At 35.1% G+C, this 17,877-nt stretch overlaps 1 protein-coding gene across 4 annotated transcripts in view; it reads right to left on the reverse strand.

Moving 5' to 3' along the window:
- CNTN5 (contactin 5) overlaps window positions 1-17,877 on the reverse strand; it is a 677,796-nt gene that overhangs the window by 134,717 nt on the left and 525,202 nt on the right. For all 4 annotated transcript variants that reach the window (XM_083820927.1, XM_083820925.1, XM_083820928.1 and 1 more), the window contains 2 exons: window positions 7,980-8,161; window positions 739-875 (listed from right to left, as the gene is read on the reverse strand). In XM_083820927.1, coding sequence (XP_083677053.1) covers window positions 739-875; window positions 7,980-8,161 — 319 coding nt within the window. The remainder of the gene's footprint in view (window positions 1-738; window positions 876-7,979; window positions 8,162-17,877) is intronic.

The following is a 17,877-nucleotide window of genomic DNA, read 5'->3' on the forward strand; positions in this document are numbered from 1 at the left end:
TGAATTGGGTTGATGTGCTGATGAGTCAGTGAGAAAAAACAGAATAAAGTAAGACAAAAGGCAGTCCATGCCATGAGTGTTCTTTTAAAAGGAAAGATAATTTTATCTAGGTCTACTTCTAAAACATATCAGGTGATTGTATTAAAGTCTTTACATCTTTACCTGGAACATTTTAATGGTGTTGATGGTGAGTTCTGCTACTTGTAGAGAATTAAAGGAGTTGAAAACTGATGAAATGTACTTCTTACATTAGTCTGTTAGTGTTTTGAAAAGTACAAACAAAACGTGCTATGTGGTAAATAACATAACATTGGGCGAAATATGAAGGAGTCTGATTCAGCAAATACAGCCTTTTTCTGACTTGTTACAATCTCTTTATACAGAAAAATAGACACAAATAGCATAATTTGTCAATGAATATCAATATCTAACAGAGAAAAAATAGATATACTGGGGATTGCTTAGATCAATATTACAGTACAGTTGCAAACACAACTCAGAAGATCCTGTTTCCAAAATACTTCTGAAGTAGAGAGAATTACTTATGAATGAAATTCAACATTGCTTGAGAAGATTCAGAGGGGACAGGCATTGAGAACCTGTCTTTATAATTATATTTCAGAAACTAATAAAGAAAACTCTCATTTCTGAAAGTACTTTTCAGTACCTTCTTTAATTGACTTTATCTGTATTAAAAGAGAAAAATGTGACATACTGGTGACTCCTCATCTAATGTACCTGTGGCCAGAGTGGAACTCCATTTTTCAGCCAACGATATGTGGGCCTTGGCTTTCCAGTGGCTTTACATTCCCATCGGAGTGGATCCCCACTGTCTAATTGAGTATCGTTAAGTTTCTCCACCCAGTGTGGGTAGGCTGCAAGAAAAATATACCATACTGTGTACAAAGCATATGAACTGATAAGTTTCTAGCAGATATGCAAAGACCTAATCAATTAAAGAGATTGAATTGTGGCCTTTACAAAGACTAGCTTACTCTAAAAAAGGAACATTGTTAAACAAACAACCCCCAAAAAGGAGAAAGTAATGCAATTTATAAAACTTCTTAACTTTAAAGGAAATGCTGTAACGGCATCAGGCAGTTAGCAGTATCATGACCATGAACAGAAAATCTGCCTGATTTAATAAAATCCAAAGGATTCAATTACAGCACTACATATTAATATATTATTACTGGATTTAAGAGCATTTGCTTGGGAGTCACAATAGAGTATTTAGTAACATTGCAATACCTAAGCTATTTAAATTTCAATAAAGAGGTCAATCATTACAGACTCTGAGTTTTGTAGTTCTCTCATTTTACTAGGAAATCATTATTTATTCAGCTAATAATGACTGGGCATTTGGTAAGGCATTTGCACATATTTTTATTAAAGTTTTTTGGGTTTAATACATATTTCAAGGGAGAAAATATTTTTTATGCTTTTAAGCACAGAACCCATGAGATTTCCAGCATTCCTCATTAACATAAATTACATAACATGTCAATGTTAAAATGGCCTTTTTTTTTTTTTTAAGGTAAACAGTTGATGGTTGTATATATGATCATTAATACCTAGATTTCATGTAATAACCTGTTAAAAAAAGCAGGGAATATTTTTGCAGAAATGCAAATCTTTAATGCAGCAGTCAATCAGATAGTTATGTGTAGGATCTTATCGTTTGGAAAACTTACTAAGACTCAGGGAAGAACTGAGTATTCATATATATTCAATAAAAATATATATGCTTAGAAGTCCGGTTTTTGGTTTTCGTATTGTAGCAATACCAATTTTTCTAGCAAAGAAGATAATAGATTAAATTAATTAACTTAATGATACTATATATATATTTTAAATGGTGGAGAATAAATAGCTAATGACCTTCATTTCTAAAGGAATACAAAATTCTTCTGTTTCAAATGAGTAGAAAGAAATCCAGTTCTGTCAAAACACAGTCTCTACTTCCAACATCAGATAATTGATAACGTGCTTAAACATGGGGAACCAAGTTTAAAACTAAATCTTTGAATCTAGCTGCCATTTGACAGGTCACCAATCAAAGATGTGAGTAGATATGAGGATGCATGACAGCTGACTAACTGCTTCTAGCTTACATCTTGTGCATGGATGATAAAGATAGTGAATGAGGTGTCTATCATTCCTAAGCAGAGAATAGTCTACTGTACAGTCCCTGGCCAGACGGTTGTCAGAAACTGGATATGTATCATAAAAAAGAATCACTTATTTCCCTTTTAGTGGAGGAAAACACAGACAAGGTAGACCCAACCTAACTCCTACACCAAGACCACCAAGACCGAAAAAGCTGCTCTGACATTCTTCTCATTATAGTTAAGGCAATGCATGGCATGCTCCATATGTGCTCCTCTACACTGAATCACTTGATTCTTCTGTTAATGGAAAAATCTCATGTAATACTTTGAAGTAGTTTGTGCGAGTCCCTGTAGTCACTTGTCTACTAATTGTCCTAAAAATATAATTCAATTGCACTGTTTAGTTGTTGCTGTTGTTTTCTTCTGTAGTGTTTTGGTATGCACAAAGAAAGCATGCTGACAAGTACTTGCTTCCTTTGAAAATTAATATGCTAGTATGATTTTGGCAAGTGTGACTGTTGAATGTGTAGTTAAAAATTGTAAAAGATAGACAGTGGTGCCTTAAAGATATGCAGTTTCAAAGAGGCATTAAAATGTTCCTTTTGCTTTTCTGGAACTTCTACTGTGTGATCCAAAGCATATATGGTCTCATTTTTCTATATTGAGTTTGATCTCACAGTGAACCAGAGCATTAGAAATTAAGGAGTAACGTGATTTCACTGAAATAAAACTGCCTCACCAAGCCTGGCTGCAGAGGTGTTCTTCTTGGCATACAGCTGCCATTCCCTCCCCTCTGGCTGTGACTATCATGAAAGTATAATCACGGCACAGGTTTTCCTCTATAACCACAAAATTGCAAATCATAGTGGTATGATCAGTTGGTATTAACAATTTTTTTTTTTTTCATTATATGGAGTATTTCTACCTTAAATTTTCTCCTCATAGTCTAAGTGGTCTTTGGATTCAGAATTTTCAATCTTGCCATCAGCAAAGGCAATGACTCAGACTTTTACCTCTTTGAATGAAGCAAAAGAAATTTTGAACAAGATGGTAAAGCAGTAGGTAGAAGGAAAACAACTAAATGCATGATTAAGAGAAATATTTTGCATAAATTTTTGGCTTCCTTTCTTCTCTTTATGTTTCTTTATGTTTCTCTTCCTACTTTGCTACAGGAAAACAGAGTTCCCTCTCTAGTTATTAGCAAAAGACTCTCCAAAATATCATAACATTTGTTCTTAAACCTTGTCAATAATAAGAGACAAATGTTTAACTGGATTTGCAACTTCTAACTCAATGTATGATTTTAATTTTATTAACAAAAACTTTTAAGCATTATCCTGATATACATGTGGGCAAAGAAAATTTCATTCCATAATTGAACTTAATTTCAATAAGAAAATATAAGTTGTATTTAAACAGATTTTGAAATTAACATATATATTTTTATATACACATACAATATTCATCATGGGAAAAAAATGAGCATTTGTCAGTATTTATCTATCCAATGAAGAGTTTTGGGGGTGAATGTAAGAATAGAAGGATTCATTAATCTTCATGGATACTTTACCATAACTTTCTACACTGCTGCCAAGATTTTAAAATCACTGTCCATTCCCTGATTTATTTTATGTTGCATTTCTGTAGCTTTTTATTCAAGGATGTCAAAATGTTTTACAAAAACACATTGGCAATAAAACAGCAAGCTTACAGACCAGTTTTTGTATCCTCTGTGGAAGAAAAAAAAAAAAAAAGATGCAGAAAACTCATCCTACTTTCTCAAATAATTTAGCAAATTTTTGGCTGAAAGAAAACTTATGAGAAAATTTTGCATGGACAAATGACTTTAGATAGTGTCCTAAAGTGTGAATGAATAAATGATTTCAGGGTGAAATAAATTATTTTTCTGAACATGAGGCCAATTGAAAAGTATAAAGTATGAGAAGAATAGGTAGCTATCACAGTGAGAAAGCCAAGATAACAGATTTGAGCTGAAGGTGCAATCAGAAGTCTTATCCACTTTAACCAGTTTTACTCTATGTTTCTGGGGCTAACCTGCAGTGACACTGGTGGATTTTGTTCCATACAACTTTTATGAGGAAGTGATTAAAATGGTGTTAAAAATCTGGTTTGCCTACTACACTGCATTTCAGAATATTCCTGCCCTCAGCTGCTTGTTCAACTGCCATGTTATGGCAGACCTCCCATCCTGCTGTGTCAGCAGAGCTGTTCATGGGTTGCTGCTGTGAGCAGGATCAGGTAACTGAGCCAGCTGAAAGAAAAATGGCAAGAAAAATGTTTTCATTGTCTGGTTCACATCACCACCCTCTGCTGAACTGGCACTAGTGAGTAGATAACACAGTAGCAAAGCCATCATTTTCAGAGTGAGAAAGGAGCAGGAGGAACTGCACAGAGCAGTGGTTGCCATTGGGAACATGCTGGTAGTCAGAGTTTGTGGAGGAGCTGTGACTGCAAATGGTTAATGCCCATCTCCACCCAAATTTTTGTGCTCTCTTCTATTAATCATTTTCAGCTTGAATAGAATTTCTTGTAAACTACAGGATGAGCTTGGGGAAAATCACACCTCTCAAAATGGGTTGCAGTCAAATATATGAAGATGTCTCGCATCATCAAAATTATATTTTTAATGACTATGTCACTTCTACAGCTGAATTTCAACCAAGTGCTGAGACTACAACAATCTGAAATTGTCAACATCTGAAATACCACTTTCTGAACAACATCCAAAGTGTCAGTTGTTGACTCAGGCAGTCATGTTATACCTGGATTGCAGCATCAGGAAAGAAATGATAGATAAATCAGTAACTTGTGATTAAATCTGAGGAGACAGGCAGACTTGGGGCCATGGACTTTCTCCAAAATACTCTGTGATGACCCAGATTAGGTGCAAATGATGAAATGAAGATTCAAACAGACAGCAAGTGAGTTCCTACAGAGATATGCAGATTGTAAAACCACAGTATGACACAGCTGGTACTACAGTCTGCTCTGAAATTTTACGAGAAACCCCTGGTAAGGAATGATGGCCTACATCTGAGTTTCTGAGCCAAAATAATCCTTGTCTCCTGGAGGAATAAGATGTCAGTGAAAAGACAATGAGCTTTAAGATAAATAATCCATGTTGACTGTTATGAATAAGAAATACATCAGCAAATGCTTCCCCTGTATCCTGCTATATCAGCTCTCAGCAGAGGAAGCTGAGAATTTTGTGAAGTAACACTTGGCTAAACTTTGTGCTGTTAAAAACCTTCTTACCCAAACTCTCTTACATCCCTGGAAAGGGATGTAGGGGTTTTTAGGCCAATGAGGAACTAATGCCTTCAGGAGCAGTCTGGATGTGAGAGGCTCGCTGGGGAATACTTCATCTTGAGGCCAAGATACTTGTAAGGAGCTATTAACAGTTTGCACTTCTCGTTTTGCTGGGCTGGAAGTCACTGATGGTCTCCTCCATTTGAAAGTCCCCTGTCACCTGCTCTGACCTTCCACCCTGCTAATGCAGATAGGTGAAACTTTGATTCGGATATGGTTCTGAATTACCCATAACATAGTCTGAAAGATAGTAATAGACTTTGCTGCATTTAGAAATGTAGTAATATGATAGTCTCATGCAGCTGTTAATCAAAGGATTTAGACAATCTGAAGTGGACCTCCTTTCTGTAATGTACAAGCATTTGGTCTGATATTGAAAAAAAAAAAAAAAAAAGCCAATTAGCACAAACTGTGTGTTATCCATAAAGACAGACTGAAAACAATATTATTTTGACAACCATACAATGGTGGAGAAATAAAAATTCTTATTTCTATCTAAACAGAATGGAACAAAGCTGAAAAAGAGAATGTTTTCTATGGACTTCTACATTTGAATAGCATCTTTACTAGTGCTGAAAATGAAAATGTATCCTGGCTAATAAGAGAGGTAGAGTTAGGTGGAACATGAGATCATGTGTGCTGTGATTTGAGTTCTGCTTATGGCTGTTCACAGGTCTGCAGGGTGCTCTTGAGGAAGCAATTTCGTTTTCCAACAGCTTAAATTCTATCCTGAAAAGCAATTTTTTCTTCCTTTTATTTCAAAAGAAAGAGGTAGAGATAATTGTATCTCTATTACAGGAAGCTTTGGCTATTTTTTTTTTTTTGTAGTTTAACAAGTCTAGAAAACAGCTAGCAAGTGTATGAGCTGGGGTATACATTATAACCTTTGGAATTTCCGATATTTTAAGAAATGTTAAGGAAAAAGACCAAACATGTTGCTAAATTCTCTGGCACCCGTACCTGTAACAGGATTTGTCATACTTTTGTAGAAGTAAGTGACAGTAGGAATTTGTAATAATGGAGAAATGTCACTGTGGAGTTGGCACAGTGGAAGGCATAAAGTAGTTCCTGAAGCTTTGAGATTTCTTTCTCTCTTTCTCTCTTTTGTTCTTTCAGTCTTTCTTTAGTAAAATACTTTTCTGCAACTGCAGTATGCGTGGCATGTCCAAAAGGAAAGGTGCAAACCACCATCTTTGCTATCACATTTTTTCCTATACACAGTGAAAAAGTAGAAGGCAAAAAGATGGCTCTAGATGGATAAGAACGAAAAGGAAGGAGAGGAACATCATCCAGCTATATGCTGACGCTCACTGAAAACTGGGGAGCTAAGATAAAGACGTTTGAAAGTTGGAGGAGACAGAAAAATTGATTATGGACCTGGAAATATTGACTTATATGAAAAATAACTAAACATATGGTGACAATCTATGGTTATTTGATGAAAATGGAAAAAAGAGAACTATATACAGTGAGTAATGGGGAGAAAGCACTAATAACAGTTGTCTGAAATCAAGAAAATAAAAATAAAATTCATTAACAGGATAGACTTCATAAAGATATCTACTAGCCTGAGGAACAGTCTCAACTGATGAAGTTTGAATAACACTGACTGCAATATTTGAAGACCAAATACAACTCAGAGTCTGAAAGATTTGTTGCATGATCTCCTGCAATAGACCTCTCCTGCTAAGTACTTAAGGTTGTAGGATCCATGAACTGATAACTAGAAATAGGAGGGACTAAAGTGAAATCTTTGAGCTACAATTACTCAATCAATAGGGCATGTTTTGTATAGGCTTTTGTTTCTAGCCTCTACGGTGCGTCAATGACATTAAATAAAAATGAATTACTCTTACCAAATATTCTTAATTTTGGGTCTTTTTTTTTTTCTTTTCAACATGATGTATGGTTGAATTTTTTGACGATCACTCAAAAAAAAAAAAAAAAAAAAAAAAACTTATTGGGAGACTACAGAAATTGTGCATCCCCAGACTGAGAGTTTTCATTTACAAAAAGAGAATTGCTTCTCCTACTCTGATTCCTGTATGATGAATTTGGCGAAATCTGCACCGAGGCATGGCAAGTATGTATCATTAATAAAAGTGTGAGAAAAATACTAAGGTATTTCTAAAACTGATTTTCTGACATATGCATTATGGTTAACTTGGGTGAATATATATATATTTATATATTAATTTATATATTATATATTATGTATTATATCAGGAGAAAAATACAGACTTCTAAAATTACAAGAATACTCTTCACAAACAAACAAAGAAAAAAAGCAACCCTAACCATCAGGAAACATGAAATGTTATTTAAACCAGGTTTTGTGTGAGACAGCTTCATTCACATTTCAGACTTCAGTGCATTACTGAGGAACAAAAATATATATCTTAATTCAATACTGATTTTATTTCATATTTATTTCATAGATATTTAATTTCTAGTGGACCTTAGCGTCCTTCATATATCGTTAAAGCCTTAAGTATGGACAAAACATTGATGGATAATACCATGTGCAATTATACTTACTGTACACTTGAAGTTGCCCTCTGAAGACATTCCTTCCACGTGAGTTTTCAGCTTTACATTCATACATCCCTGCATCTTCTAGCTGCACATTAGGTATTTCAAGCACAGCTTGGGACTTTCTCAGGCGGGCTTTACTTGGATTGTGACCATTAACCTTCCTCCAAGAGATTGTTGGAACAGGGCTGAAATATTTAATAAAATTACTATTACTACTGTCACTACTGAGAACACAGATTCTGTTATCTCATAGTTTAAACAAGTTTAAACACTTAATAATCTAAGGAGCAATAAAATATAATCACAATTAAGGTTCATATAATGCTTGGTATAGCTTACTTTCTGCAGGGAATCTTTAATAAATGGGTTGTTACATAGAATATGTCTCTTTCACCCACAAGGGAGGCCAAGATTTTATCGAGATCAAGCAAATCACTTGAAATGCTCTCTCTAGAGTATCTTCAGTGCTGTATGTTTTACTCCTGAATATGTTCATTCCATAGGTAAAAGAAAATAACTTCAAACCCTGGATGAAATGAGAAAATTCCACCACTTCTGTTTTTTTTTTTTTTTTTCTTCTTTTTTTCTGCCATGAACCTCCAGTCCAGGAGATCAGTGACACATTCAGTTAGATGGGAGATTTCAATAACATTGTACTTTGGCTAAAATAAAGTGACCAAAGTCTTGGGGACCTTTACTTTTGCAATATTCTTTAAGTTACAAAATTGTTTGGGCAATAAGTATGTACTCATGTCACTACCACTTCTGTCTGACCGCAGTGCACACCTGTTCTCTGGAGTAAAAGTGTTTATCACTCTATCTTCTATTCAACAGAGATCTAGGGGAAAGCTCAGATGTGTCACTTACATTCATACTGAGGGAAGAAATGGATTACAGATTAGATAGTGTTTATACTAATTCAACTTTATTTTCAGCCCTAGCACTCATCAGTCATCTTATGAGATTTTTATTCTATGGATTTTTACTGGTACATTTCTCTAAATATGGCATTGGATACTCAGGAAGAAAAAAAAAAAAGGAAAAAGAAAAAAGAAATGTACTCGTTTGATTGCGAACTGAGAACTAGACTACTTCAGGTATTCTAAAAGAAGCTAGGAGGACATCATAAAAGGAAAATCAACTGTTACATGCTGAATTTTTCTCATAAAAATATTTTGGATTTATTTTAATTGCTATCAAGTCTAAAGTTAGATGTAAACAGTTGGATTTTGTGGTAGATGGGGATATGCAGTTCATAGCAGAGATCGAAATTTAAATTATCTATTCATTTCTACCATCATTTGCTGGATTCCACTGATGGAATTTTCTGTAGTTGTATGAAGCTGCAGCAAAACAGAACAGAACAAAACAACACCACCTGTCGCATTATTTAAGGGTGTCCTGTTTGAGACACAACAAATACAGATATGGCAACTACTGATGTATAAGGCTCTAGCTATTATTCAGCCAGAAAAAAAATAGGTTGTCAGTAATTGAAGTTGGGCTTAAGTTCTCAGCCAAGCAGCTCCAAATTCAAGTGCTTTAAAGAGATTTGGAAAATTCATAGACTTGTAATTGGAGCTCAGAGGTTAGTATTTCCTGAATGTCACAAATCATTGAATCTCATTGAGCCTATAAGCAAAAAATTTTTGTATTGATTAATGTACAATGTCTGCAATGGTATCCACTGTTTATTGGGATATTTCAGAAATAGAGAATCATTGTTTTCCTTATCAGTTTGTTGATAACTTGATTATTTAACCTGATAAAAGATACTTTATTTCGAATGAGTGTGGATTCATGTCTGTGACTTAATCCCTAAAGTACCTTTCTATTCCTGTGAAATGGTCTCTTCCCCATAGAATAGATAACGTATGGAAATGAAGTTTTTATTGTTGTCGTTGTTTTGTTTTTTTTCTTAGTAAAAGAAACAGACTGATCTCTTTTTCTTCAGCACTAATCATTTATGTCTTTTTACAGATATGTATGGATCATATGAGCTCTCTTTTATTCTTGTTCCTATTCTAGCACCATAGCTGCTTGGTAGCATGTATTATTAATCTTAAAATACTTTCTCACAAGCTGGTTTCAAAATTTGGTGTCCTGTTTGGCTTGAGGACTCTTCTGTGTAGTACATTTGGGTATAATCTATAAAGTTTGTTTTATACAACTTTTCAGAAGTTGTTTTATGGTGTTTTCAATTAGAACATTAAAACAATTTTTTATTTTTATCTGACATAAGTACTTCATACTTTTCCATTCTAAATACTAAGAATAAATAGGTTATTTATTTCTGTCTGTGGTACACTAATAAAAGCAACTGTCTTTACCATTACCACTTATAATATTCCTGTTACTTCCTCAGCAAGATATTTTGATTTGCTATACTTTGATAGCTATTTGTATATGTTAGAAGTAGCACAAGAAACAACATTAGTTTATATTTTTCCCATTTATTAGCTATCATATTTTATCTCTAATTCCACACTTCACTTTGAAACTCTAATTTACACTCTTTCTTGAATGATTTTATGGAGATTTCATAACTCTGTTGTTTTGGGATCAGATTTAAGTGTAAATTACTTACATGCTTATCCTCTTTCTATATATAGTTATGTCATGACTACTGGCTGCAAAACAGCAACTCTAGCCAGGTAAGTGTTTAACTAATTATTATTGATCACAACACCGGTCCACAGTAGAAATACATTGTGCTTGTACAGTGCAATACTTCTCAATTACTCAGTTTTATAAATGATATAAGTGGGCAGGTACACTCTGTTTGGCACCATAATGTTGCCATGTTTGTTGCCCATATTCACGTACTTGCTCTTCCGTCCTTCCTGCAATAAAATAAGTGACCAAACAAACAAACAAACAACAACAACAACAACAAAACAACAAGCATTTACTCTATTATCTTGGAAGGAAACTGGTGTAGCTGAATAGAACTGATAAATGTGATTTTCCATGTTGTATATTTCCAAGAAACAATGAGGACGTTATAAACCATGATTGCTGGCTCATTTATCTACAAAGCGTTAACTCTGAAATTCATGTATTTAGAAAATTCCCTTTAAATTGTGTTTATTTCTATTTTTTGAAATTTGCTTTACTGTATACTACAGAAAGTAAGTGTGTATAACATGCAAATACAGAGCAAATGATGTTCTCTGGGTCATTAAGAAATATATTTAGAAAAAATAAATCTCTATTTTCTTCATCAGTGTAAGATAGTAAGTGGAGTTTTTCAAAGAGATAAAATTACTTTAGCTGTGTAGATTTAATGATTTCAAATGAAAGTACTCCCAAACTGCAAATCACTATTCACAGACAACTTGTAGCTCTGTTTAATGAAGCTTCTTATTTTCCTTGCATAACTCACAAGTGAGGTATGAATTTTACATCTGAAATAAAAATATATCTATACCTATTTCTCCTTTGTGACTTGTGTGAGAGGGAAATGAAAGAATGAAATATATCTGAGTAAGGATGTGAAATAATAAAATTGTGACTGTTCTAGAAAACTCATAAAATCTAGCATAAAAGCTTACATATACACATATTGTTCATCCTTAAAAAATAGAGTAATAGTAGAAGTAACTCTAACATTAATATGAGTTCAACATAATATGCATAATTGGTAAATCTTATAATTGTTATATCCCATTTTTATTTTGGACTAAGCAGATATTTTGGGGGAATATTACTTAGTTTTTTATTATAACAGTGCTCAAATTTAACTCCAATAAATATCTTTATGCAAGTTTCAGTTGAGTTCAAAGAGAAGGTTCTCCTCACTTTTAGAAACAATCAGTTGAATAGTGCTGGTAAACCTTAGAATCACCGAGGAAAAAAAAAAAAAAGCAAACAAACAAAAAACCTACCTAATTCAGAAGTGTCATCATTAAACCTCTTATTAATTTGAGCTGAAATAAAAGTTCAAAGAGGTCACTTTTAAATGTGATAGTCATTACATTGTGGGTTTGTTCACTTTGAATTTGAAGAAAACATAAGTTATAGTTTTGCATTTATATTTAGAAGAGATTATAAGAGTTAAATTTCAGCACTATGTATTTGAAGGAAAAATATATTAGCCTGAGATGAAAACAGAGAAATTGTCTAAGCAGCCAGGGATCGGGTTAGGAAAGACAAAGCCATGTTAGAATTAAATTTGGCCAGGGACATCAAGAGCAATAAGAAACGCTTTTTCTATAGTTACCCCAGAGATGAAAGGAAAGACTAAGGAAACTGTGGGCCCTCTCCAGAAGGAAATGAGAGACCTGGTCACCTGGGATATGGAGCTGAGGTACTCAATGACTTTTTTGCCTCAGTCTTCACTGACAAGAGCTGTAGCCTGGGAAAAGCCCGGGCCCCAGAAGGCAAAGGCAGGGACTGGGAGAATGATGAACAACACAGTGCAGGAGAAGATCAGGTTCAAGACATGCTAAGGAACCTGAAAGTGCACAAGTCCGTGGGACCTGATGAGATACATCCATGGGTCCTGAGGGAAACAGCAGATGAAGTTGCTAAACCACTATCCATCATATTTGAGAAGTCATGGCAGTCCAGTGAAGTTTGCACTGACTGGAACAGGGAAAACATAGCATATGTTTTTAAAAAGTGTAAAAAGGAAGATCCAGGGAACTACAGGCCAGTCAGTCTCACCTCTGTGCCTGGCAAGATCATAGAGCAGATCCTTCTGGAAACTATTCTAAGGCACATAGAAAATAAGGAGGTGATTGGTGACAGTCAACATGGCTTCACTAAGGGAAGGCAGATTGTGCCTGAGAAATCTAGTGGCCTTCTACAATAGGGTTACAGCATTGGTGGATAGGGGAAGAGCAACTGACGTCATCTACCTGGACTTGTGCAAAGCATTTGACACTGTCCTGCATGATGTCCTTTTTTTTTTTTTTTCTAAATTGGAAAGACATGGATTTGATGGATGGACCACTTGGTGGGTAAGGAATTGGCTGGATGGTCTCACTCAAAGAGTTGCAGTCAACGTCTCTGTGTCCTAAGTAGCGATCAGTGACAAGTGGTGTTCCTCAGGGGTTGGTATTGGGACTGGCACTATTTAACATCTTTGTTGGTGACATAGACATTGGGATCAAGTGCACCCTCAGCAAGTTTGTCGATGACACCAAGCTGTGTGTTGCAGTCAGCATGCTGTAGGGAAGGGATTCCATTCAGAGGAAACTTGACAGGCTTGAGAGGTGGGCCTGGGCAAACTTCATGAGGTTCAACAAGGCCAAGTGCAAGGTCCTGCATCTGGGCTGGGGCAATCCCAGCATAAATACAGGTTGGGCGGAGAATGAATTGAGAGTAGCTCTGAGGAGCTACTCATTCTCTCTGACTTGGGGGTGTTGACAAGAAGCTCAGTTTGAGCAGGCAATGTGCACTTGCAGCCCAGAAAGCCAACTGTACCCTAGGCTGCACCAAAAGACGCATGTCAAGGGAGATGATTCTCCCTCTCTACTCTGGTCTTTGGAGATCCCACCTGGAGTACAGTGTTCACAGAATCACAGAATCACAGAATTGTAGGGTTTTGGAAGGGACCTCCAGAGATCATGAGGTCCAACCCCCCTGCCAAAGCAGGTTCCCTAGAGCAGGTTGCACAGGTAGTCATCCAGATGGGTCTTTAATATCTCCAGAGAAGGAGACAAAATGTTCAGGTACTGTGTCCCTCAGAGACACTTTTGTCAGTAGTGAAGTGATAGGACAAGGAGTAATGGTTTTAAACTAAAAGACGAGAGATTTAGGTTATATATAAGGAAGAAATTATTTACTGTGAGGGTGGTGAGGCACAGGAACAGATTGCCCAGAGAACCTGTGGATACCCTGTTGCTGGAAGTGTTCAATGTCAGGATGGATGAGGCTTTGAGCAACCTGGTCCAGTGGAAGGTGTGCTGGCCTATGGCAGGGGGGTTGGAATTAGATAATCTTTAAAGGTCTCTTCCAACCCAAACCGTTCTATGATTCTATTATTTACAATTAATGCTATTGAATTTGTTGGTAGTTCTTCATAAGTTTATTTGGAAATAGAAATGCTTTGAAAAACAGAAGCAATTTTATACAGTTGTTTGTTTTGCAATTTCATCCTAAATAATAATAATAAAAAAAAAAAAGTATTTGGATCTATAAAGCATGTATTTCTTTCAGAAAAGGGTTGAGATGGAAATGAGAGTCATTTTTGAATTTTAAAATACCTTTTCTGTTAATCTGAGCTCCTAATTTTTCAGCTGTATTTTAAATAAGACTGCATTGTTTAGTTTTTTCTACTTTTGGTTGGTACAAATTGATATGCTCTTTTGAAATAGTTTATTTTCTACTGTAATTTCAATTCCTTTCCACACTATTTATCTTTACCATACATCACTATTCTGAGTTGTGTCTTTGAACCCACAGGTTCACATCACAGTATATCTTAAAATCTCTGCATGCCTATGCATATGAAATTAGAAAAGAACCCTTTGTCCTTATGCCCTCCAGCCTTGCAACTGTGTTAAATATCTTTTAATTATTACAGACTAATTATGTAGGATTAAAATGTCGAGGAGAATCGTGAAATTCTCTCCATAAGACACTTTCCAGAAATAAACATCAACCATTCACACAATTTTACCTTTAGATCATTGTATATTAGCCTATTTTGGTCAGATGAGATGTAGGAGACTATCTCATTATTCTATACAAGATAATAACTTTTGCTTTCATTTGGTTATTAAAAGATACTCACGTATCTGTGAGTATTGTTGACTTAAGAACAAAAATGGAAGAAAACGACAATGAATTTGGAGCCAGTGAGGAGAAAAAAGGTGAGGTTTGCAAGTCAGTTCTACACAATTCCATGATTTTGCTAAAAGGTCTAATGGTTTAGATTAGGTCTGATACATGTGTCAGTGTTGTATATTAACACGGATTTTTTTAACACTTTCCCCCTATTCCAGACTTGGTCCTTACAGCACAGAACAAGGTCAGAATGCCTTTGCCTGACTGTATGTCCAGCTCCAAGTCATCTTCTTCACACTCTGAGTGCTAACATGGTAGAACATCTCTAACATCTATAACAGTCCTGTGTCTAGTGATTCATTATCCATAATGATTCTTTAACCATGATGAATTATATTCCAAAGGCTTTTCTCTACTATTTTCTCAGTCTAAACTGGTAGCTCAGACTTGATTCCTAACTGCTTGGTAGCTCAAGTAAGATAAGATACTTGGCGCTTCTGGTGATTCCAAAGAAGTTTCCAAGTTCTTAAATTCAAGTTGTTCATAAGAACAATGATAATCTGGTACAGATGTTACTCACAACAGGCTGAGTTGGTTTTGCAACTAGTGAGTTAAAGGGAAAAAGTTATTCCATAATATTTCATCTCTTTATTTAAAAGTTAGATAATGCTATTTACTCTTAATGAAATCACAACAGCAAAGATAGATAATGACAAATTTAATGGAAAAATGTTGAATGTCTCCTGCCATGCATTCAGGGTTGGTCACTTTGCAAAATTCCATGCTATATTTTATCATTAGCAAATAATGTGTTATATTGTAGAATGGATGAGGTATTGAGCTACTATAGTTTTTAAATAAGGACAAAAGTAAGCTCAGTTTTTTTCCTCAGCCATCCAGTGACTCTTTTTTTTTTTTTCCCTAGTCTCCGTATCATTCCCCACCTCAGTTTGCTGGCTGGAGGCACTCTGAAGTGAACATTCTACTAAAAACTATTAAAGACAAAGCAACACTTAAAATGTCACAAGCCTGTGACCTGGGCACAGCTGTTGAGAAGAGAGTCTGAAGCAACTTGAAAAGCAAAAGACATATATGACATCTGCTGTGTGAGTATGGGAGATAACACACAAAAATTCCACAAATTTAAGTTAGATTACACAAATACTTTAAGGTAGAAATTTTGCCTAAAAAGCTAACACGTTTTTGACAGGGGTTTATATGGATTCTCAGAGTCACAGTACCACAAAAGCACTGTTTTCTTAACCCATATAAATCTACTTCATAACAGATTTTCATGTTATTTTTCTCTTCTCCAAACTTTGGACAGGCAGAATTTCTGTAGCTTGCACATTAATATAGGACTTCTAAACTCATCTTTACAGGTATAGAAAGTGTGTGTATAAAGATCATTTCCAGAGGACTGAAACATGAATCTTGCCTTGCCTTTCATTGCCTTGCAGAAACAACAAGTCTACCACCAATTATGACACGGGAACATCACATGTAAATCTAGAATCCAGGGTGTGTAAAATGGCTTTGAATCTGCTGATCAGCAATGGAGTGTGAAGATTGTGAACACAGTGAAGATAGATGATTTTTGAAAGCGCTGGGTTTAAGGTTTTGTACCACGTAATAATATATGCATTTATTTCTTTACGGGAAATCCTGAACAAGTAATGGCAATTGTAATTACGAGGAACTACTATTGATGATTGCAAGATTTTTTTTTTCTTTTCCTTTTGATCATCTCAGTTTTGACACACAGAGAAAGCCTGCATATGCACTTCTGGATAGTAAGTTCAGAATGCAAACGGAAGGAGGCAGATTTCTCTGTGTAGAAGTTACAAGTAAGCATCTGAAAAAATTCTCCTGCATCTTTAAACCTAAATCAAAACCATCTAAATTGCCAAAGTTTTCAGTTACATTTACAAGTTTTCTTTGACAGTGCTCAGAGAGAAAGATAGGGGACTGGTAATATTGCTTCTTCAGGATTTATGTCTTACTGATGGGGACTTGCAGTTTGCCAGGGCTGATTTTTTCAAATTTCCCTATGTCATACGATGAAAGCAATTAACTCTAAATTTCCAGATGTAAGTATGAAGCATTTAGTCAGACTGAGAAAGAAAGAGACCTGGGAGTGCTACCTGAGATTTAACAAAGAAAGTTTATTACATTACTATGAATGATTGCAATACTTGTAACAGCATTATAAAGTCTATGCAACAGCAAATCTACTCAAAGAAGGGTAGAAATCAATCTAGCTTGAAAAAAGAGAAACAAAATCCAATCCTACTCTAGCACCTTATGACATAAATTCTTTTTCAGTATGAAGTAAAAATGAACTTTAAATTGATGAAAGTCTTAGATTTATTTGACATAAACAACATGTACTATGGAGGGAAACAAATACTGGATCTGTTTCTGTCTTAAATAAACAAACTGAGCTTGAAGATGCCATATTAACATTCAAAACGGTTCCTTCCTGTCATCACAAATTTATCTCCAGAGGTAATGACATCCCTATCTATAATACTGACAAATGATGTTCTACTGTGTATGTGAATTTCCCTCTTGGGATTGTTTTGCTGTCAGAGAACTTGAAGCTTCTAGAACTTCACAGCTTCTAGATTTGGCATCTGATAGAATTAACAAAATCTACTTCCTAAAGTGAGAATTGGTGTGAATAGGCATGAAGGAGCATGACTTGCTAAGCATGGGACTTAGAAACATACATTTCAATACCAGCTTTTCTCTCTATTCTGTAGCTTGATTGGCAAATCATTTTATTTTAATACTTTGTGCCACAATTTCCATGTTTTAAAAAAAGGAAACTGATATTTTTACAGCTCTGTGACCTGTAGATGAAAAATAAGATATCATTTTAAGAATTTTTTTTTGAGGGTGATGGCAAATTGCTGCCTGCGGAATTCTACATTGTGATTTGCTTAATATTTCACAGTGCTTAGATTCTTAGATTTTGTTCCCCTGGTATTTCTCCTATTTGTAGGAAAAACACTGAATATTTGAATCCTTAGTTCCAGCAAGGAATCTGATGTATAACATCTAGAACGATTTGTTCCATTAAATGTAAACCAGGGATCTTGGCATGTCATTAAATTGTGAGTACCATAATACATTTAAAAGACAAGTCAAAATTAGCTTTCAA

The sequence above is a fragment of the Anser anser genome (genome assembly GCF_964211835.1).
Source record: "Anser anser genome assembly, chromosome: 1".
Classification (NCBI taxonomy): domain Eukaryota; kingdom Metazoa; phylum Chordata; class Aves; order Anseriformes; family Anatidae; genus Anser; species Anser anser.